Here is a 22,696-nt window from a genome sequence, read left to right on the forward strand (position 1 = left end):
ATAATATATTATTAATTCAATTCAAATAATACAATTCAAATTCAAATATAATTTGGTTACAAGTAAACAGCAAAAATTATCCCCTCTTTTATTTAGTTGAAGATTCAATTGACCTTTCAATCAACTATGAAAAAAATTCCAAGGCAACAAGGTGTTGCGTGCTTGCCTTGATTTTCATTACAGGTTGAGAACATGAAACAAACAAGAATATACAAAGAATAGAGGGGTCGGGTTGCAAATACTATAAGACCTCTCTTGTAGCCCAATTTCAATCTCAAAAAAATAAATATATAAAATAAAATAAATGGTATAACACTCTCATGGCCGTGTTTAAAACCACTCAAAATCAAAGAGAGCTCATTTTGTTTCTTCTCTCGCCACAACACAAAATTCACAAAGACAAGATACAAAATCATTTCTCATACATTCCGTGAGAAGCTAGAAAGAATCAAGAAACCCCTATTAATCATCCAAAGTTCATGGCTTTTCTTTTACCAAACCTCTCCCCTTCTCTCCTTATCAATTCCAAATCCTTCAAAGATAGAGAGAAACCAGTCTTGTACCAAACCCAAACTATACCCTCTCATTATCAAACCACAACCACAACAACAACTAAAAAACCCACCAATACTAACTCTTCTATGCCCCCTCCACTGCAGGTTAAGACTCCACCGGGTGCACAGGATAAGGAGCAGCACCAAAGAGATGAGTTTTATGTAAACCTTGGCCTAGCTGTGCGGACACTCCGTGAGGATTTGCCTTTGTTATTCACAGAAGACCTCAATTACGAAATCTACAGGTAATTGTCTCATATGGGTACCTCTTATTTTCTTTGAATTCAGTGTTTTTTTCTGAGAAAGTTTGGAACTTTTTTATATTGGTGTTGGTATTATTTTGTTTCAGGGATGATATCACATTTATCGACCCTCTGAATACTTTCACTGGAATTGACAACTATAAATTGATCTTTTGGGCATTGAGATTCCATGGTAAAATGTTGTTTAGAGAGATTTCACTCGAGGTTTATAGGATTTGGCAACCCTCAGAGAATGTGATATTGATTAGATGGAACTTAAAGGGTGTTCCTAGGGTCCCATGGGAGGCCAAGGGAGAGTTTCAGGGCACTTCAAGGTATAAATTGGATAGAAATGGAAAAATTTATGAACATAAAGTGGATAATTTGGCCTTCAATTTTCCTCAGCAGCTCAAACCTGCTGCTTCTGTATTGGATTTGGTGGCTGCTTGCCCTGCTAGTCCTAATCCAACGTTTTTGTGGGGACCTGCGGACGTCTACTCATCTTCATGGGTGGAATTCTATCGTGCTGTTAGAGAGACTTTGGACCGGGAGAACAGTACAAATTGCTTTTGCAAGATGGCTACTTGTTCATAGTTAGTGAGGTACTTATAATATGATGTATATCAAGAATTTTGATTCCTCAAAAAATATGTATTATTAGTGCATTATATAATTAATGATATATTGAAAGACAACAAGTAATGGATTTTGTTGAAGTATAAGGTGTATGTATACGGGCCAGGATGCTGGAGAGTTCAATGTGCATATGCTTTGTGAAGGTAGAGAAGCTTAGACATGTTTAATAACTCATACAGATCTGATTTGTATGTATACAAAGTCTTTAGTCAGTATGTTAATAATAGAGCTTGTTTTGCAATAATTCTATCACAGATTTGAATCTTATATTTCCATTTTACATTTGAAAGCATGATTATATTTTTTATGCTGACCATTCTGGGTTTTTGAATGTGATTCGTAATTCTCTTCGAAGATGGTACCACGATGTTATTGATGTTACAATATAGTCTCTTAGATTGGTTTTGTGTTGACATTTTTAAGCTTGTTAGTTCTATAAATTACGAGATGGTTTCCAAAAAGCTAGGAAATCTAAATGCATAGTGCATGCTATCAATGAAGGTCAGTGGGGGAGAAAAACTGAGCATTAAATTCTACCTGCGAGCAAGATTTTCAAGCATTTCTGCTTTGAACATTAAATTGTGATGTGCATTTGTTTGAAGTGGGCTTTTCTATGTAGCTTATATCATTTATGTTATTATCTATTTATTGAATTAGGTTTGTAATTGTGCAAGAGTGCCCTTCTTGCAGTTTACGACTTAGATTCCGTTCCTGTAGTCAATGATTTCTTCTCCTTCCACATTTGTCGGATTTTTTGGGTGTGATGGTAGGTACAGAGAAATATTAGCTTACTTCCATGTTGTTCCTTGAAATTTTATTGTAGGACCCTATATGAATCCATTTGTTAGGAGAGCATTGAACCAGAGTCTAGAACGGTACATAGAAACTCCCCAGGTAGAGTATTTGATAAAGCTTGAAGACTCAAAGGAGTATATTTTTATTTTTTCCTCTGGAGCATTGTGCACCTGCATGTTTTTGTTTAGCGTGGTATTGTTTTGGTTTTAAATCGCTTTTGTTTTTCCTCAAGCATGTTTGATTGTTCAGTGCTGCAATTGGATTTCGCTGACTTCTGTCACTTCACTTGTATCAATGAAAAGGCCTTGTTCCTAAAGTTTGGTGCTGTACAAATAAGCTGGTTGTTCTATACATGACTTATCCTTACAGCGCCTCAGTTCAAACTTTGTCTCTTCTTTGTTTGTGGTTGTAGTCTTAGCATATAGTTGATACAAAGAGTATTGCCAGGTCAAGAAGATTTAGATTAATATTGAGAACGCGAGCTAGTAGTTGAGGCATTAAAATGATAAAATGAACGAGTTTAATGAGATAAAATATATGCTGCGATTTGAGAATTGGGTTCATTGGAGAAATGGCAAGCATAAAAAGGTCCTTGATTTGAAGGAACTTTTCTAGTTTCTTCGTGGATGTAAGCTAACTGATTATTGTCAAAGAGGTGGAAAAGAAACAGGAACAATCCTGCTTGATGGAGACCGAGTTCTATCCTGCTGTTGAACTCAATCCAGGGCGTTTTATTGTCCGAAACTTTCATTCTCTGTCCATTCAGTGTCTTTCCCAGCTCTTCCTGGAGGATCCTTCTCTCTGGAACTCCGCCAGGAATCAGAGAAAGGAAGAGTTCTCATCTTCATCTGTTGTTTCCCTGAGCAACTCTTGTTCCATGGTGGTGACAAAATCAACATATAGCGTCTCGGTGTGGGGAATTGTTCCTTAGTCTGTCATGCTTGCGGGGGGATTGCACTCGTGAATTTCCTTCTTACAAGAAGTTGGATCGTGGACATGGAATATGCTTGGGTTCGAGAGAAGATCAAGCAGAGCAATCAAGTCAAGTCATTTGAGAAACGAGACCGGGGGGGGGGGGGTTCAAAAGACTCTCTGAGCAATGACGGTGGATGGTAAATTGGGGAAATGTCATTGGACAATTGCCTGCGGTGGATGGTAGATCTATCCACCATCACAGTTCAGCTAGAACCTGGCAATCATTGCCATATCAAGCACGGATAGTAATAAGCTTATATGTAATTTTGAGAGGCTGAAAAATATTAGTTTTGCATTTAAAGATTATTGGTTTGAATATTATAAATTTTAGGGTTATCGGAGATTTATATAGTTATTAATTTTAGAACCCGTATAATTAGTCGGGTATTAAATACATTCAAGCTAATCCGAATATTTATATTAATCAAAATAATAATAATAATAATAAGAATAATAACAATGTCAATGGCAATATAATATCTTGTAGATTGCCTCGTGACTATTTTTTTTTTGGTAACTTCCTCCTCACAGACTTGTTTCTTTTGCAAGAGGAATATCATTTTCAAATTGGTCCACAGCTTGGTTCTTGCTTAACCGTCAATTTTGCTCCCACCAAATACCAAAAATATTTGGTGTGGGGTCTCACATATTTATAATTCTTTTTTCTCTTGAGGTAAATAAGAGGGGATGTTCTTGTAGGCCAATATAGCCTTCATACTTGTTTGGTGATGAATTGCTTTTCTAAAATGTTTGCTAGATTATTAGCAGCAGTTGTTTTTTTAAAAAGAAAAAAGAAAAGAAAAAGGTAAAAAGTAAAATCAAAGCATAAGCACACTCCCCGGGATGTTCCCCCGAACTTTTTGGGACCCGCATGCCAACGAGCTAATTACCCTCAACTCGACAGGTTTAAATTCCGATAGTGTTTGGCTGACAACAAGTTGTCAATGAATACAGATGACAACGTCCCCTGTTGACAATTTGTTTTGAACTCATGGAATTCAATTTAATTCCATTCCATGTGTTAAATCATGTGTTTAAAGTTATTTTAAAATATTTATTTAAATTCTAAATAAAATTTTAATTTTAAAAAATAAACAAGAACCTTCTGATTTGCTATAATAATTACTAATAAAAAATACTTTTTTAAAAAATACTCTTTTCTTTTTCTCTCATAACCCCTACAAATTCTCTTTACTGTCTCTTTCTTTTTTTCAACAAAAGCTTCGGGTTTTTTCCTTGGGAAAATTGCCCTCATTATATTATTGTTTTTGTGAGGGTGTTTCTAGCTTGTCTCTGAAGTGATGGTGGGAAGAGAGAGAGAGAGAGAAGCGAGGCCATGGAAAAAAAAAGAAGAAGATAGAGTTTTTTTTTTGTATTAATATGGTGTATTTGAATTAGTTTGCACGTATCAAGATTAAAATCTACAGGTTATGAAATTAACAATTAGATAAGTTTTTAATAACTATTAATATTAACAATCACGGAACTTAAACCTAAAACTACAAGAATAATAAACTTTTTGATCCCAAATATGTATTTTTAGAGTTTTTTGACTAGTGTTGCTGTTGTGTCGAGATAACAAAGATATATATAATGACATGAATTGTTTTTGAATTTTATTGATTGGGATAGAGTGAACCTGTTTTTTTTTTTTATTATTATCTATAAAGAAAAAAAATGATTTTTAGAGAAAGTATATCATCATAGATTTACAAAAAGTGTGTTTCTTTGCTAAGTGGTATTGACATATAATATTTTTTTATATAAATATATATATTTTTTAACGGTAAATAACTTATTTAAAAGTAGATTGGGTGGTTTTATTGTGTGGAGATTATATGAGAACAGGTATGAAAATATCTTTATTACTAGAAAAATAATATGATGTTGTGTTAATAATAATCATTTGTTCCTAATGTTTTCTACATATGTCATGCATGTTGATGTTTCTTGTTGTCTTTATTATATCACACATCATGATTTATTATAAAATAATTTATGAATTTTATTTTCACACCAACAAAAAAAATATATTTTTAGATATAACAAAAAGAAATGATTTATGAATTAAGGGCAAAATAATCAAGATTGTTGATTTAATTTAATTCCACAAATATTTTAAATAGTATAATTGAATTCAATTTTATAATATAATATTTTATTTTAAATATAAAAATTATAATAAATTATTAATTCAATTCAAATCTTATATAAAATCAAATTAAATTTCACGTGTTATCTAGTTTCAAAGAAACTCTAAAGTGCGTGATGTCCCTAGTGGAAGACATGCAGGGCCTGAAATCTCCGATCTACCCTTGCACACTATTTGGTTAAAACTTCTCCAATTCATTCACGGTGTCAAACTAATTATTTAGTTAATTGGTATCAGTAAATTTATTTAAATTCTCACCTTGCTATTTCCCCCTGCGTCTATTTAAGAATTTGAGATTTTGGCTCGTTAATTTTTTTAACATAAACTCAAACAAAAAAAACAACTCAGAAATTCTCTTTTTTTAAAACATAATTTCTCTTCTCAAATTGGATGAAGACAGTGACGGGAGATTAGAGATCTCGTAGACTTAACGGTAAGTTGATAAGAAAATCAATAATTAATTACTAGTCTGATTTTATAAACCTAATCACCGAATCCATTTGAAATCGGATATGGGCTGAAATAAGAGTAATTATTAGTCTATTTTTTAATAAAAAAATAATGTTTTAATATACTATAATTCGGTGTAAAAAAAAAAAACGAGTATCGATGTTTGTAAAAATTTGAAGGGACATGTACTGTAGCCTAGAGTTTAGAATATTGTTCCTCGGTAAAGCTGATTATTTTCTTATTTTCTTGTTATTTTATAAATCATCAAACAGTCGTCTCTGCATCAAGTGGTTTTTTTGTTTTTTTTTTTTTACGTTTAAGTATTTAAAGGACATGCTATGGGATGTGATTAGCTAAGAGCATGATTTATCATCGGTTATGACGATGATGGATGCAAGGACGAATTAATGAAAAAATTAATACAAAATAAGAGTAAGAGTTTTAAAGCGGTGTAAAATTAAAGACTGAGAGAAAATATAGATTTTAAATACAGGATTTTTAATATAAACAACTCCTTTTCAAATTAAGTTATAATTATCAAATATTTAATAGGAGAAATAAAGGTATAACAAGAAGAAGAACATGAAAAAAACTAGAAAAAATATTTTTAAAGCAAGTGAAAATATTTTTATTATTTTTATGATTTCTAAACTTCTAACGTGATTTTTTTCTTTCTCATGTATATTTATCTTCCATCGAATAAAAAATATTAATAATTAAATATTTAACATTATGATCTTCTTATCAACCTACCATGTTTTTACATGGAATTTATTTTTATTTTTCATGGATATTTAAAATAATAGTAACGGTTATTTTTTTAAAATATTTATTATTTAAAAATATATCAACGTGTTTTTTTTTAAATGTATTTTAATATTAATATATTAAAGCCACTTTAAAAATACATGTAAAAATTAAAAAAAATAAAAAATTTTGAAAAGTTTAATTGAAATGGCGTCCCAAACACACATACTATAATCTTGCCGAGTTGTGTTGTCACCGTTGGTTATGGACAACATGTTGGAAACCAATGTTTGCCCTCTGAACTTTTGGGTTAATAGAGAAAAAAGAGTCCTTTGCGGCATGATTGAACCGACCTCCGCTCCTAAACATAGAGATTCTTGTCATATGTCCCTTTTGGTGCTGTACTTGCAGTTTTTCGTAATAATAACAAATACAAGAGAAGGAGCTTTTGCATTAATACATGTGTCCTCTTCAGACTTCACGCATTTGGGGACAAGTCTTCCATCCACACCTTCTTTATGGCTTCAAAATCACGAGCCACAAAATTGTCAGAAAAAATTATATGACCAATTCCCTTGTCTTCCGGATCTTCCGTTTATCTCACGTTATTTCACGGAGAATATATTCCTCTACTAATTATGCTAAACGCCAAAAAAGACTTTAACTTTTTACTATCCCAGTAAATTTTAGACGCGGTTCCAAAACCGGCGGTACAAACAGTATTTTATAAAAACATTTAAAAATTATTTTAATGTATTAATAATAAAAAATAATTTTTAAAAATAAAAAATATTATTTTTAATAAATTTTTAAATAAATTAGCATTACATTTCCAAACCTCCTCCTTGATGGTATAAGATAGGATGGCTTCAATATATTTTTCTGGCAAGAGAACATAAATATATATGCTTATTAAACCGGATTTTAATTAATATATATTGTGAATCTTCCGTTAAAATTTCCTCTTTTTTTTTTTTATTATATACAAAAGTTAATCACATTTTGTAAGTTTTCATTGATCTTGGAGAAAAATAGGACTAAATATCAAGTTGTAATTAAAATTATATTTCGTCGAAAAATGAATAGTATAAATTAAATAGGTCAAAAGGCAAAATAAGAAACCATAGAAATTCAACGAACAAAAAGAAAATGTTGCAATTTGAATATCAAAAGAAACAAAAAGAAAAATTTTGGTCCCTCATTTTAAAAAAAACTAGCGTGTCATTTTTTTAATATACTATTTAGCATAATAATAATAATAATAATTTTTAAAATGCTTTTTATTTTGAAATATATTAAAATAATATTTTAAAAATTAATAATTCTTAAAAAATCAAATAAAATTTTAAAACAAAAAAACTTTAAATTTTTTAAAAAGCAAATGCAATTGCAAAAACAAAGCAGACGCCGGCACGGGGCTATAAGGTTGTAATTCGAACACACTTCCAGGTCAAAGTCGTCCTTTCAAAATTTCGCTTGCTACCGTTTACCACGAAATAAATAATATACTCCACCATAAATGTAAAATAACGACTCGAAGTACTGGTAGTGATTAATTAATGGAGTAGACGATGTCAGGTCCCCTTATTAGTGTGGAGAAGAGAAGAAGAAGAAGAAGATAAGGTAATTTCGCACATGGGTTTTCTTTCTTTATGATGCTGTCCTTCTGTTCTGATCACTTAATCTCTCAATATGCTTTAAAAATGAATGTTTAATTAAAACTTGGTTGATTAGTAAGCTACAGTGATAATCTTACGTGTTAGGGACTTGATTCTCTACTTTTACTTTGTTTTTGTCTAGCTTTAAGTGAAAAGTTTCTTTCTTTGTCAATTTTCTTTGGTTTTGTCTTACTGTGATAGCACTTACCTTTTTATGGGTGAGTATTTTTGTGATTAGGTTTCCGAGCTTCGTGTCTTAGGGTTTCAACAGGTGAGTGGTTTTATTTGATTTGATTGTTTTTGTTTTTGTTTTGGTTTTTTCTTTTCCTTGTTGGCATAATTGGGCTCAAGAATTCCAACTTTTTTTTTTTTTTGATAAATGGAAGACTTCTTTGGCTTTTTAATTTTCTTTTACGGCCGTGTTTCCTGCTTCACTGCCACGGAATCGGTAAAGTTGCTAAATTTTGAATGAGAAATTCACAAGAGTTTGAGAGTTTACCTGTGCTTTGAGTGCTACTGCTCTTCCTGATTGTGGAGACTTTAGAACGATTGGTTTTTCTAGGTAGATCTAGTGGATTTAGAATCTGTATTGCTGGTACTTTAGGGAATCTAGATGGCTCTATATATGATGGAAAACCTCTGGTTCTGCGCACAGAAAGTGCATGAATCTTCATTAAAGTTTACATCTAAGGTTCAGATGTTGAGTTTCTGGAACCAAGAGGTTCCACTGGTGGGAGTTGGGTCTTACTTTCCAAAACCATGAAGCGACTTTGCATGTGGATATTGTCAACAACTGTTTAATGTTTGATGATTCTACATTGTAGTTCCAGATGCTTAAAGTGATTAAACTTGGCTCTCTGTGAATCTTTTCCTTTTTTGCATCTCTGCAAAATGTACATCCTATTGAGATGTGTTTCTGGGTTTGATTTAGGGGCATCTAATTGTCTGATTTATTTGACGATTGATGTATATATCCTCAGTGCTTTCTGGTGAAGGGTAGTCACCTATTGAAGGGACCTATGTCACTGCTGCTGTTACTTCTATAGTTTCTTTATTTTTAGCGCTGATATCACATACATGGCCCATGAACATATTGCCTATGTTGTGCCGTTAAACATGTTTACACTATTTAAGTGTGAAGTTACTGACAGGGTTCATTCAACTTCTGCACACAGCCTGTTCATGCATTCTGATTGTCATGCACTTCTTTGTCCATTGAAACATCTGAATAAACTGAATTTTGTTTAATTTTTATCTGAAAGTGATCTGCGATCTTGTAATTTACAGGCCCGTTCATCAGTGTGGTCACTTTATTTTAATGCAGCAAGTTTTGGGGAGATTATTGCACATAATTTGCTGAAGTTCCCTATCTTTTTGGCAAGCATCAGTCCTTGCAAAGATCCCGTTTCTTGTTTTACATATGGTAAATCTATCTAAATCCATGCAAAACCTTTTCTGTTCCTCCTCTCAAATAGTAGAAATTAACTTGGTTTTGGTAAGTCAAGGATAACAGAAGCATAATGATTTATGAGCATTAGCTAAGAAATGAATAGCTATATAAGGTCATGCCCTAGTAATGCCCATTCATGGATAGCTTTTTATGATGTAAACACTAAGTAAATGTTTCACTACCTTGATGTTAGTTGGTTGATACAAACATCCTTAAAGCTATTTGTTGAACTTCTTACACTAGTCAAAATCCTTGCTTCCTAGGTTAAAGAAGATAGTTATTTTATCTGAGTTCATTCATGAAGCATGATAATTGGTTCTGTTCATGGATTGCCACTTCTCTTGTCTTACTATTCTCTATTTTGCTATAATTTAAGGCGACATATGAAGATTTGCCGCCCAGCATGATAAAGAGACTTGCGAAGGAATTGAAGAATCTTGATAAATCCCTGCCCAAGGGCATTTCTGTAGGGATAAATGATGATGATTTTTCAGTCTCAGAAGCTGATATTGAAGTTCCAGGCATGCAACGTTTTCCTAAATTTAATCTCTTTAATATGTGTTGAGATTTATGTTGAAGTAAGATTCTTTTGTTTTGCAGCTGTAACTGCAAATGAAAATAATGTTTCTCGCATGAAGCAGCTACTGTCTCGTGACTTTCGACGCCCTCCTTTAAAAGGTGGGTAGATGGGCATTTTGGTCACATCTTTATGTTGCTATGATCTGTAGGCTGTAGCTATTTATTTTGGTTCAAGTCTGGAAGTTTACATCAATAAGGAAATTTTGGTTTTATTGTGCTGCCCATCCTTCGTATTTCATGTTACCCTCTAGGGTTCAAGTTTTACCTCTTCTGTTGTCTAACACCCTGTGAATGTACTGAACATGATATAGTATGATTTAAAATCTCAACTGCTTATGCTTATGAGCATCACTCCAGAAAGTCAATAAACAAATTACATACTTATTACCCAGCCCTTATTTTTTTGTTTGTCATGGCATGTGATCTGTCTTCTCTACTCTCCATGAGAGTGCTCTGTTGTGTTGTTGTAAATACAATGTTATGATGTCACACTCCAATCGAAAATAAGATTTGCAAACTTATTATTTGACAGGTAGATCCCCAGACCAAGAATCGATAGGGTCTGAAACAAAAAGATCTAGTGTATCATCTGGCAGCAGGTCTCATAACCGCAAGGAGTTTCTTTCTAGGTTTGTGGACAGTCAAACTCTGACAGCCAGGCTTGAAGACTGGTTTGAATTGATATCAGAAAATTCTGGACAAAAAAAGTCTGCATTTGATGTTCCTTTTGAGTTGATAGAACTTCAAAAGTTTGATTATGCATTGGAAGGGGTTTCATTTCAACAGCTGGTTCGAATGCCCAGTGCTGTTTATGCTTCAACATCTGATGCTGTGGAAGCAACTGCTTATCTTGCTATCGAAGACTTTCTACATGCAAGTGTGAAGGGCTTGTGGGAGGCATTTTGGAGTCAGGATGATCCTATGCCTTTCTCAGTTGCTTGTCTATACAATGAAAACTTGAAATTCTACCAGGCTGAGAAAGCAATAGGTGATGGAAAACTTGGTGGTCTTTGTGCCACTGGTGTATTACTTAACAACCCTAGACATCCACATGGAAAGTGGGACCATATTCTTGAATTGGCCCTTCTAAGGCCTGATATTGGAAGTGTTGCTGCGGGAAGTGACCGGCAACTCTCTTTATCTGTTCTGGGCGAGGCTCTCTTCTATGCTATACGCATGCTACTATCAAGAAGCTTGAGCAGATTGAATTTTTCTGAGAGTCCAAATTGTGCCTATGTTCTTCTTGTTGATTCTCAACATGGCGGGGTTGTAAAAGTTGAAGGAGATGTAGATAAATTGGAGTTTGATGTGAATAATGTTTACAACTGTTCCGTGGACTGGATAAAAAAACACTGTAAAGTCACAGTCTCTCCTGTTGATAGGATCTGGAACAAACTTGGAAATGCCAACTGGGGAGACATTGGTGCCCTACAGGTACTTTTTGCCACTTTCCATTGTATCGTGCAGTATTCAGGGATGCCTAAGCACTCAATTGAAGATTTAGCAGCTGATCATGGTCCTCGCCTCCTAACAAGAAGAGTGGCAAGGCAGTTAGGGGATTCCAGAGTTAATGGCCATGGACTATTCCGGTTTCAGCAACGGAGTGTTTCTCCTGAAATTGTTGAAGTTCCGGATGAATCTATCAAAATAAAGCCTGAAGAGTTGATAATGAAGCTGGATGTAGGATCTGTACTATGGTTGGAAGACTCTGAATGTCAAAAAGGTTATCAAATCAATGATGTCCTGCACAATAATGAACTACGGTATTACATAGCATCGCCTGTTAATGATCCTGGTAAATCTTTGTATCTTTATGTTGGTTCCCATCCTTCTCAACTGGAACCAGCGTGGGAAGATATGAATTTGTGGTATCAAGTCCAAAGACAAACTAAAATATTGGCTATTATGAGGCAGAAAGGTCTGTCTAGTAAATATCTACCACAATTGAGTGCTTCTGGCAGGATTGTTCATCCTGGCCAGTGTCGTAAACCCAGCTCAGGTGGGAACTGTGATCACCCATGGTGTGGTACCCCAATTCTTGTTACCAGTCCAGTTGGTGAGACAGTTGTTGATATGGTAAATGCTGGCAGATTTGGTTTGGATGAGGCTATCAGGTGTTGTCATGATTGCGTATCTGCACTTTCTACGGCTTCTTCCGCTGACATTCGGCATGGAGACATTCGGCCGGAGAACATAATTTGTGTCGTGTCTGGTGGGAGGCATCCTTATTTTGTCCTTGTTGGTTGGGGTCATGCGATTCTTGAAGACAGGGATCGCCCTGCAATGAATCTCCATTTTTCATCTACTTATGCACTGCAGGAGGGAAAATTGTGCTCAGCTTCGGATGCAGAGAGCCTGGTATACGTGCTCTACTTTGCCTGCGGCGGAGCTTTGCCTGATTTAGATTCAGTTGAGGGGGCACTGCAATGGAGAGAGAACTCATGGTCAAGGAGATTGATTCAGAAGAAGCTTGGTGAGTTATCAACTTTGTTGAAAGCTTTTGCTGATTATGTAGACAGTCTTTGTGGGACGCCATATCCTATAGATTATGACATATGGCTAAGAAGATTAAGGAGAAATATTCACGATGGTGACCATGGAAAGGAAGTTGACACATCTGGCTAGGACTTTTTCACTCGTGTAAGCGGCATAAATGAATCCATAAATCATCCCAATCATTTTCACTGCCTGGGAGCAAATGATAGAATATGGAGTTTAAGCACTTGGGGTCGATTGTTATGCTTTGGACGATCTGGAGGTTTTTTTAGTCTTAAAGGGAGAAAAGGAAAGTTCAAAATTCCGAGAATGGTTTGATTGTGCTCCCACATGGCTTCAATTTTGAAGATTCTTCTGGCCGTTCCTTATATTCTGTAAATAATTGGGACTGCATGAGTGTCTCTGTTCAGACAACGCCACACGATACAACACTACCTTTTATTTTGCTGGCGTTTAGTCCCGTTACACTGTAGAGGCTTAAAATACGGTTGCTTTCTGCTTTGGTGGTGAGTTTCTTAGTAATACGTGTAGCACTTGTTGATGGTACGAGTACTGTGAAAGTTCTGTAATTGTTCGAATCATAGATTCGTCCAGGTCATCATTCCTTGTAATTGGTTGCATTACCGTGTACCCATACATTGTCTTCTTTTTCTCCATGATTTTCTTCTATTCTTAAGGAGCGAGCAGAATGTCAGATTGTACTAGTAAAGTATGTAGCTTGCGTAATTTTTTTCGTTTAGCAATTTTAACACTCATAACAATGACCTTGCAACCCATTTCTGCCAAACCAAACACATCACAAGTTTAAGATAGATTTCTATTATAAATCTTTTCAGTTTACCTTCATATATAAAAGTATATCACCGAAGATGGTAAAGGAGGATAATCCAGAAATTAAGCCAAGGGAACATTACAACAAAACATTATGGTACTTCTATGTCAAATCAGACGGTTCAGAGATCTAACTTCTACAGAGGTTCATATCCTTCGGCATGTAAAACCACCAGGGATTACAACCACACAGAGCATACAGCAAGTAGCTTTAAAAAAAAATACGAGGCAGCAATCTCAAGGGCATCTTCACATTTACCATTAGAATTTACATCGCATGTAACTTTAGAATTTACACACATCAGATCAAAGTGGAAGTTCATTCAAGGGTTTTATTGCTGCAACGCCACTGAGATCAGGTCTCATGTACTTCTCGTACGTAACTCTCAACTGTGATGTTCTTGCAGCCTTTTGAAATCTCAAAATCATCTCAGCACAGTCCCTTCAAAAATCAATTTAGATCATCACCAGGCGGGAAAGTATACCCACTCATGGAAATTAATCACCAGGCGGGAAAGTACCTGATTTGGGAGACTTGATAATGTGTATGTCTGGTAAGCAAAGGAGTCCAAGCTGGAGATACTTGCAAGGTACACCGAGCAACATAGATAGCTGATGCACATAGCATTGACGGTTTGAACTTTAAAGCTTTATATTCAACCAAGCAGAGTTCGATGAGGTAGAATGCTAAATGCTCAAGCTGGCAGCAAAAGTGAATATTAGGTTAGTAGATTCAAATTAGGTAGAATGCTAAGTGCTATTGACAATAGTACAGACAAGAATGCATGACTTTATATCAGTTAAGAATCTAAGATCATCTGCTGTTGACTATCCAATCTCCAGCCTTACTATGACTGGACAACCTCTTCTTTACTGAAACACAACCATGGAGGCTTTTACTGATATGCACAAGACAGATTAGATGCAACAAGAGATCTTCGAATATCCAGATTTAGAGCCCTTTTGAAAGCCACATACCTTCTGGTCTGTTTGAGCAGCCTTGAGAAACCTCAACATGAAAACATAAGGAGTCGGCTCATTTAGACGAAACTTCAACTTCTTAAGAAAAAGCTTCTCCTGAACACAAAGCAAGAAAACACTACCACTAAGACCAAGAGATAGATCAACATCAGAATGTACTGATATTTTATGCCATCATCTTTCAGGAAAGAGGGAAGAAGATAAGTTGGCATCAGTCTGTTATACAAGTTTGTAAATAACATACAAATATGCAATAAAGCAGCACAAGGGAGAAAGTTTACAGATCAAGTCCATCCAGGAAAGATGTTTACTTTCCTAACCCAATAACTACAAGATGAGAATCAAATCCTCGATGCCAAATATTTACGTCTAGTACCACCAGAATCTCTTTTACAAGAAACTAAATTTCAGTGAATTAAGATTGGTAATATGCAACATCATACCATCACAAGCATTTGGCCTCTCGTGTATGACTCAGCCGAGATGCTAATTAAATCTTTGATCTGCATTGCATGGTGCAGAAAAAGATGTGTGAGTGTATTGTCTCAAAAAATAAAAAATCAAATAAGATTTCAACTGAAACTGTGAGTTTGACATATTATTTTTTTACCCTAGGATGCCAAAAATCTTCGTATTTTGATGCCAGAAGCAGTGCTGTAAGACCAACCAACTGCAGTTCACTCTTCTTAATTTCAACTTGAGATAGGTATCGATCTAACAATGTAACCATTAGATAAAGTGTTTCCGGCATTAATTCAAATTTGAAGTGTACCTGCAACCAAAAAGGAAAATAAATTACTGTAGGAAAACAGCAGCAAAAGAAAGATGCTTAAAAGTCAATTGAGAACAAATGGGTGCCCACTTCAATTAGCCAGTTGATGACTATGCCCCGCATTTGAGGTGTAATTTCTGTGTGAATAGCCATGTAATTTTCCAGACATAAATTCTGCACCTGAAAAAAGATCATCAACAGACACAAGCAACAAAACAAATTAGACTTTATTTTAACAACTAATGGGTTGCCAACAGAAGAAGTGAACAAGGGATGGGAACGAGATCAGTAAGGTAAAAGTCAAACCACCATTCACAAGCCTGGTTTCATCAGCTCCAGGTCCCAAAACAAACTTAGAAAGTTTATAATGATTTAATTTGTAGAAAAAACATGAAAAGATATGTGATCATAAAATGGATTGACTTTAACATCATCGCATGATAAATCAGAACATCATTGAAGACCTGGAATGATTCACTTGATATCAGATTTCCCATTCAAGATGAGATCCCAATGATACCTATACACCAAACAGTATTTTCAAGTGAGATCCCAATGATAACTATATATCAAATAGTGTCCAATGTTTGGCACCCCAAACCAATCTCTCCCTTAATGTCACAGAACAACACTAAAGCTTCTCACTTCCCACCAATCATAATTTGGTTTATTAAAGCAATACGTAGAAATTGTTGAGTAGGCAAAACATAGACCATGTCAACCAACATTTTAAGTTGACCATAATCATTTGGTTAATTGAAGCAAATGTGATGTTTTAATTTCCATAATCAACAACAATGGATTATGGATTATGGATTATGATTTTACTCAATTATGGAAGTGAATCCACTCAATTATGAAAGTGAAGAATTGCATTTATATCAATTAACGTGTGCCCTTAGAGCACATGACTGAAAAATCCACTGAACAATTATATGCAACCCTGCTGTGGAAGATCTGGCCCCATTCTCACCACTTAAAACACAAAACTCTCACAAGGGTGCCTTTTCTTGCAATCGTATATATGTATAAGAACTAGTCTCTAGCAGCTAGTCTTTTACTTTATTTAGCTGAAAACTGTGGGCATGCTTGCTAAACATTTCAGGTGATTTAACTTCTTTCTTATCTGCCAGCTAGTTGTATTAGACAGAGTAATTAACAACTTAAATGAGTTGTGTATGCAACAGCATTGACAAACAGATCAGTTTTGGAGAAGAATGACATTTCTCCACAAGATTTTTACACGTTAATTTGCTCTCAATCTACCTTTTCTTTCCATCATATATTATTTAGCTGAAGACTGCTGGCGCCTCCAACATTTCAGCTTAGTCAATTCCTATCTCATCTGACAGCTAACTGTTATTAGACATGATAGTTAACAACTAAAAAGAGTGATTCATGCTGTTAGATGTCAAATCAACCTAAAATATGGGTGTGCCAGTGAAGGAAATTTTTTCAAGAATAATGGCGTCAAGTTCGATCAAAACCACTAGAAGAATGACTCCAACTACCATATAAAAAATGCAGCACAGGGATCCAGAAAAATGAAATGGGAATAAAAGAGCAATCACCTCCAAAACCCAATAGTACTCGTATATCTCGTCAACATACTCAGCAACTTCCAGCTGATTGAAAGTATCATCTATACTTGGTAGCTTTTCCTGCTTGATAACTTCACCTTGCTCCTCTAGTAACTGCAAAATAAAGGCAATTGTTAGAAAAAATGCTCAAGAACAGTTAGACATTATGACAGTGAATTAGTCCTAAACCTTTGATCCTGTCATTAATAAAGATGTATAAGATCTCCTTCGATTTGATTTTCTTATGGTGATGACATTTGATTTGTTATCAGCGCCTGACTTCTTGTTGCTGTCAGGTGAAGGTTCTCCTTGAGTAACTTCTTCATGGGCGACCAACGGCATGTTTTCTGGACAAGACACGGCAGATTCTTTTTTCTTTGATGATATAGCAGCAATGCACTTGGACTTGTTTGAACTAGAGATGCACTTTGATCTTGAGGTCTTATGGTTAATTTCAGTCTTTAGTATTGGCTGGACCAATGAATGCAGAAAAAGAGTTAACATGATTAAGAACAAAAGAACACATCTTTGTAAATTACTCTCAAGTTGTGAGATAGAGATTTCATTTGAGCTATAAGCATTAAAGCAAGATCAGGATTTGCTAATCTGCTATCTAATTAAAATCCTGATCTTGCTTTACATTCACTTATTGCCAATTATTTGTAATTAGGCTTATGCAGCTTAAAGATGACATGTCATGAAATTCAGCATGCATATTCCAGTGCTTTTAAATGATTTCAAACTTCCACACCATGTCAGCTTTGCCTGAAGACTACAACAAATTATAAACTCTCACATTGCCTAAAAAAATTCAAAAGACAGAAATCAGCAACACCATAAATGTTGTCTAAGTAAGCGTAGACAATGAGTTAAGTTACAAAAGAATGAAGCATGGATAATTGGGAAATAAGAGGGAAAAAAGTAGATATAAAACACAGCTCATACCCTGACAGATTTTCTGGATACACGGGCATCAGCATTAATTTGATCCCTGGGAGCCCTATTTACAGATAGAAAAGATAATCATTTGCAGCCCGGTCAATCATCAATTGATAAAAGGAAAAAATTTCTCGGCCATGATTCAGAAAAATAATTAAGTTCTCAGTTTAAGGATTAAGTATAAATTGTAGGTAATTTATGTTTTTGTAATTGTAATGCTATGCTTTGTTTTGACATTTTCGACTCATCTATTACATAGAAAATAGCATACAATTCATTGATGAGCAAAGAAGAGGAAAACCATTTTGTTTATGCAAATAAATTAGTATGTACTAGAGAATAAATTGAATTAGAGCACAGACAGCAGTTCCTTTTTTTCCTTTTTTGAGATAAACAGATCATTGTTACTTACATTAATATGAAGCCATCACTAACTCTATTTCTCCGTAGATGGCTCCTACCCTCGTCACCCTGAGATACTACATTCTTACCCGCTTTAACCTTAACTGGAACCAAAAGAATTGAGATATAAATAGGCATATAAATATCATGAATCTTAGTCAATGGACTGCAGAGCCAAGTATAAAAGAGACACGAATCAATTTGTCTTACCAGGAAACCCACTAATATTCTTAGTTTTCTCAAAGTTTTCATCATTCTCCTAAAAATGAAAGGTAAAAAACAGAAAAAGGCACTAGGAATCAGATGAAACCAGTACAAAAATATTTCATTAGGAATAGAAAACATTTCTTTTCTTCGAAAATTGTATGTAATGAGATTAACCTTTGCATTGCTTGCATCTGAATGGCTCACCCTCTTCAGCACTGGCAGAGACTTCCTTCATGTCAAAAGTAGGAACAAAACATATATCAATAGCATATATAAATTGTTATAATGAGTAAATTTCATATAGATAGAATCACAAACCTCATCGCTGCTACCAAATTCCCTGCATTCCTCCTATAAAATTAAAACATAAATTTAGATCAAGAAATTATTGAGTCACACAAGACAGCTGCAAAGCATCTGGCATTGATACTAACAGATTTGTGTTGTACCCATATTCCTGCCTAGATAAAAAATATGACTAACATAATTCAAATACCTGCTCTTATTAATGCCAAATTCACGGCCATGATTCTTGGTGTTGGTCTTCTGATCATCTAAAGAGGCCCTTAGATCTTTGTCACCTGCTATTGTCCAAGACCAGTAACTATCCAATGAGAATCCCCATTTAGAGATGCTATGAAAGTAAGTATTTTGTTATACCTTTTCTAGAAGCATAAAAGTCACCAGCCTTTCTACTTGTATTATCCTTCATTTTTCCCTAATTTGAAACAAGAAAATTATCAGCACTCTAGAATTACAGAAGGAATAATTGAAGCGCCAGATAAGAGAGAACAGTGATATTTACTAGCGATGATAAAAACTTTCATCTTTCAACTGGCACAATGGGGTAGAATTAGGTACAAAGGGCAGCTACCACAAGTACTATGAATTTACATTATGATTACTCATGACAAAGATAAAGTGTATAATGGTGACCAGATTCAATGTTAGGAAACCTCATCCAACATTGGAGAAAGCAAACATAAATCTGAAGGAGAAAAGCAGCATAAATTGTACTCTATTGAATTTGGAGAATGCTGTGGCAAACAGTGAGAGAAATTACAAATCATCCACTGTATGGCAAAATATTGGCCAAGTTTAAGATTTTCTTTCCAAGGAAAGAAGAAGAAGCCTGTGTTTGCTAATGCAAGGACAACTAAAGCATGAAAAGTGAAGCCACGAGAAAAGAGGCTAATTTTCCAGAATTCCATAAAGGAAGAAATTCAGCTACGCTGATTAGAATAAAAAAAAAAGATTTCTGCTGAGCAACATGGAGACTCAAGCAAGCAACAAAGAACCTCCCTGACAGTAAGCAATTCCAGAATAATTGACCATCCAGAAATGAAAAAATAGGCAAGTCAATTCTCCCTGCCTCACAATTTGGAGGAAGTTATCCTCTGTCACACTAGAGAAGCGGGCTAGGACAAAAATGTTGGGTTTCAACCATTCCCCTCATCCTCCCTGCCTCCCCATTCTGCCAACAAACAAGCACTCAAAAGTGTGCTTCCCTTGTTATCTAACTAATTTGAAATGAAGGCATCATAATTGGATACAGAATCTAGTGAAATATTGTACCAGCAATTGAGCTGGATGCTATACTTCTAGGCTGATTTTGCAGAAAGAACCAGTAGGCAAAACATTTTAAGTTGCCTGGTTAGAAACCAATAATGAATGGGAAAACATCATAAACAATGCAATGGGAACACAGAAGAAAAGAAACAAGCTGACAGAACACAAAAACTTGTACTTAGAATTTGGTTTTCATACCGTTGCAGATTTTCTTGATGAAAGATTCACAGTCCTAGAGCCTGTACCGCCTGAAATCCTAAAGGAGTTGATGACAAGCAGAGAATCATGTCAATCTTAACCAGAAACAAAGGAGAAATCAATCGAAGGACAAGAAAATATGGAATATCCTTAACAGTGACCCTCTGTAGCTAATTTATAAAGAAAATCTAGCATGCATGGAATGCTTAGAAGAAATTCTGCTCTGAAGAATTAAATTAAAGTCACGAAAGATAGTTAAGGCCCCCTAACCTGAATAAACTTTGATTATTTACTCAATTGGATAAAGAAAACGTTCTTTTTAACTTTTGTCCATTGATCTTGAAGCCAAAAGCAAAAAAGATAGAGAGCAAGAGAGAATACATTCCCTTGAGCAATCATGGATACCTAAATGTTCAAATTGTCTTTCATAAAAAAAATTGCAAAGAAACTCTTCTGCCTTTATAGTACTTTTATAAATTTTAACGATTAAAGAACTTTTCATAATTTTACTTTTAGAAATGAAAAAAGGATTTGCATGTAAGACATGAACAGGAAACATATGCAACCAGTAGTTAAAAATGCCCTTCATACATTAAAAACTAGGCATGCCAATTCAAACACTCACACTGATTTCAAACCACCATATGCTGCATTCCTTGCACAGCTACTCTGCACATTGCTTACATCAGCCAATGCTTTTCTTCTGGCATTTTGGTTTACTGGAAAGGGCCGCTATCAAAGTTTAACAATGACAGAAAAAATCAACAAAAAGATAAATTATTATTAAATTTATCCATACCAGTCAGTCTAGATGTGTCATGTTTGCCTTTGTTCTGCACCACAATTTTCGAACTTCCCTTCGTATTACATGTTAAGGGCAACTATAAAAGCATACTTCAAATGGATATCTAAAGAAAGTAGCATTCTCACATAAACAACCATTAATGCAGGAAGGGGAAACTTACCTTTGAATCACTTGTTATGGCAAGAGGATCTTCTTTGTTGGATATCCTTCTGTAGAATTTGTTTTTTTTTTTAAATGATGTTAAAAACATATCAAGAAACAAATAAAATAATATATTTCAGTTGTCCAATGTTTCCAATTTATTTAGAAAATGATCTCAATCAAGCCAAGGAGCCATCAAAGCGGGATGATGTAATTTCTTTTCTACATCCAACAATATTAGAAGATAAGATTCTTTGAAATACATCAGTTACCTTAACCTCTCCATTAAGCTGAGCCTTAATAAAAAAAATTTAAAGCCAAACAACAAAACTTAAAACCCCAGATTTCTGATCTTTTCTTCACCTATAATTCACAAGCAGTTATGAAAATTGATTTAACAAGTCTACAGAATCACATACCTTGAAGGAAGAAGATTATCTCGGGCAGATTTACTGGAAAGAGAATTGAAAACATCACACTTACTAATCAAGAAGCATTGAGCAATAATAAGAATTTCCAAAGTGAACCCGAACTTGATTATACTTACATGCTAGCAGCATCCTTCATCTTTTCGTTTTCTGAATAGACTTTAAAAGTTCTAACACCTAAAATAAATGTAAAGGTAAAAAGAATTAGGTACATAAAACAATTCAAAAATCTGAATCATTAAGTCAGATAGAACAAAAACCAATGAAACCCTTTACCTGTTCTGGAAGTATGGGCATCTTCAACTACGCGGTTGATCCCCACGCTGAATTTTCCCTAAAACAGCACAAGGAAAACATGTATATAAACAATGAATTCATCAAAGAGACTAAAAAAAAAAAAAGAAACAGTGTGTGGGTCTGTGTAATACTTTAGCAGCCACCATTATGTTTCTTTCTTTCTCGGTTCCTCTGATAGAAAGATCTCGAACTCGATGACGATAACAGATCTAAAGTTCTCTCACTAAATTTGTTTACCTAAACTGAAAAAGGAAAAAAAAAAACAGAATTTCAACATCGTAGAAGGCATTGAAGAAATAATCATAATTCTAAAACCCTAATTCTTAAACTTCGAATTAAAATACAAAAGTAAACGGATATAAAATGAAAATTGAATAGAAGTTAAAGAAAGATAAAAAAGATCAATCAAAGAAGCTATTGATAGTTAGATTATACCTTTAATGACGCTAATTTCTCTTCGATTTCTTTGATTTGTCTTAAGATTTTTAGAGAGAGAGGGGCTGAGTTTGGTTACCGTTGCAGATGTTGATCTGTGCTAGATTTTTATGGTTTCAAATTTTTCGAGTTGTTTACGGTTATGCCCTCATTCGAGTTTTGTTTCTTGTTGCGCTTTCTGATTACATGGGCTTGCTACCTTTATATTGGAGCCTCGACCATGTAACTAATGAAAATGTCATCAGTAACTTTTGAAAAGTTATAAATTGCTTTCTTTTTATATTTTTATAAACTATACTTTACATCACGAGATTTACATATTAAATAATAATATATATCATTAACCGCACACATAAAAAAAAATATATGAATATTTA

General features: G+C 34.5%; 3 protein-coding genes across 4 annotated transcripts; 2 read left to right on the forward strand and 1 right to left on the reverse strand.

The window, feature by feature from the left end:
* Positions 1-322: 322 nt before the first annotated feature.
* Positions 323-1,699, forward strand: LOC118043087 (uncharacterized). The gene is made up of 2 exons (XM_035050915.2): positions 323-799; positions 904-1,699. The coding sequence occupies exons 1-2, from the start codon at positions 480-482 to the stop codon at positions 1,388-1,390; spliced, it is 807 nt and encodes a 268-aa protein (XP_034906806.1). The 5' UTR covers positions 323-479; the 3' UTR covers positions 1,391-1,699.
* A 6,317-nt stretch (positions 1,700-8,016) lies between these two features.
* On the forward strand, positions 8,017-13,468 carry LOC118043088 (uncharacterized). 2 transcript variants are annotated; one of them, XM_035050918.2, is made up of 6 exons: positions 8,062-8,174; positions 8,448-8,480; positions 9,497-9,632; positions 10,036-10,180; positions 10,260-10,337; positions 10,771-13,468. In XM_035050918.2, the coding sequence occupies exons 3-6, from the start codon at positions 9,630-9,632 to the stop codon at positions 12,861-12,863; spliced, it is 2,319 nt and encodes a 772-aa protein (XP_034906809.1). In that variant the 5' UTR covers positions 8,062-8,174; positions 8,448-8,480; positions 9,497-9,629; the 3' UTR covers positions 12,864-13,468. The 2 variants fall into 2 exon arrangements, with proteins under 2 accessions (XP_034906808.1, XP_034906809.1); XM_035050917.2 differs by lacking the exon at positions 8,448-8,480 and having other exon boundaries at positions 8,017-8,174.
* A 126-nt stretch (positions 13,469-13,594) lies between these two features.
* On the reverse strand, positions 13,595-22,479 carry LOC118043089 (putative cyclin-B3-1). Its single transcript, XM_035050919.2, has 24 exons — positions 22,320-22,479; positions 22,016-22,126; positions 21,864-21,921; positions 21,707-21,764; positions 21,579-21,611; positions 21,179-21,227; positions 21,013-21,094; positions 20,839-20,932; positions 20,214-20,271; positions 19,107-19,164; positions 18,943-19,030; positions 18,765-18,797; positions 18,621-18,675; positions 18,450-18,498; positions 18,250-18,343; positions 17,844-17,898; positions 17,088-17,369; positions 16,890-17,012; positions 15,409-15,498; positions 15,157-15,318; positions 14,990-15,049; positions 14,544-14,642; positions 14,087-14,265; positions 13,595-14,007 (listed from the first exon to the last, which is right to left on the reverse strand). Exons 2-24 carry the CDS (start codon positions 22,028-22,030, stop codon positions 13,872-13,874), a joined length of 2,010 nt encoding a protein of 669 aa, XP_034906810.1. The 5' UTR covers positions 22,031-22,126; positions 22,320-22,479; the 3' UTR covers positions 13,595-13,871.
* Between the last annotated feature and the right edge of the window lie 217 nt (positions 22,480-22,696).

This window comes from Populus alba, chromosome 10 (assembly GCF_005239225.2).
Source record: "Populus alba chromosome 10, ASM523922v2, whole genome shotgun sequence".
NCBI lineage: Eukaryota > Viridiplantae > Streptophyta > Magnoliopsida > Malpighiales > Salicaceae > Populus > Populus alba.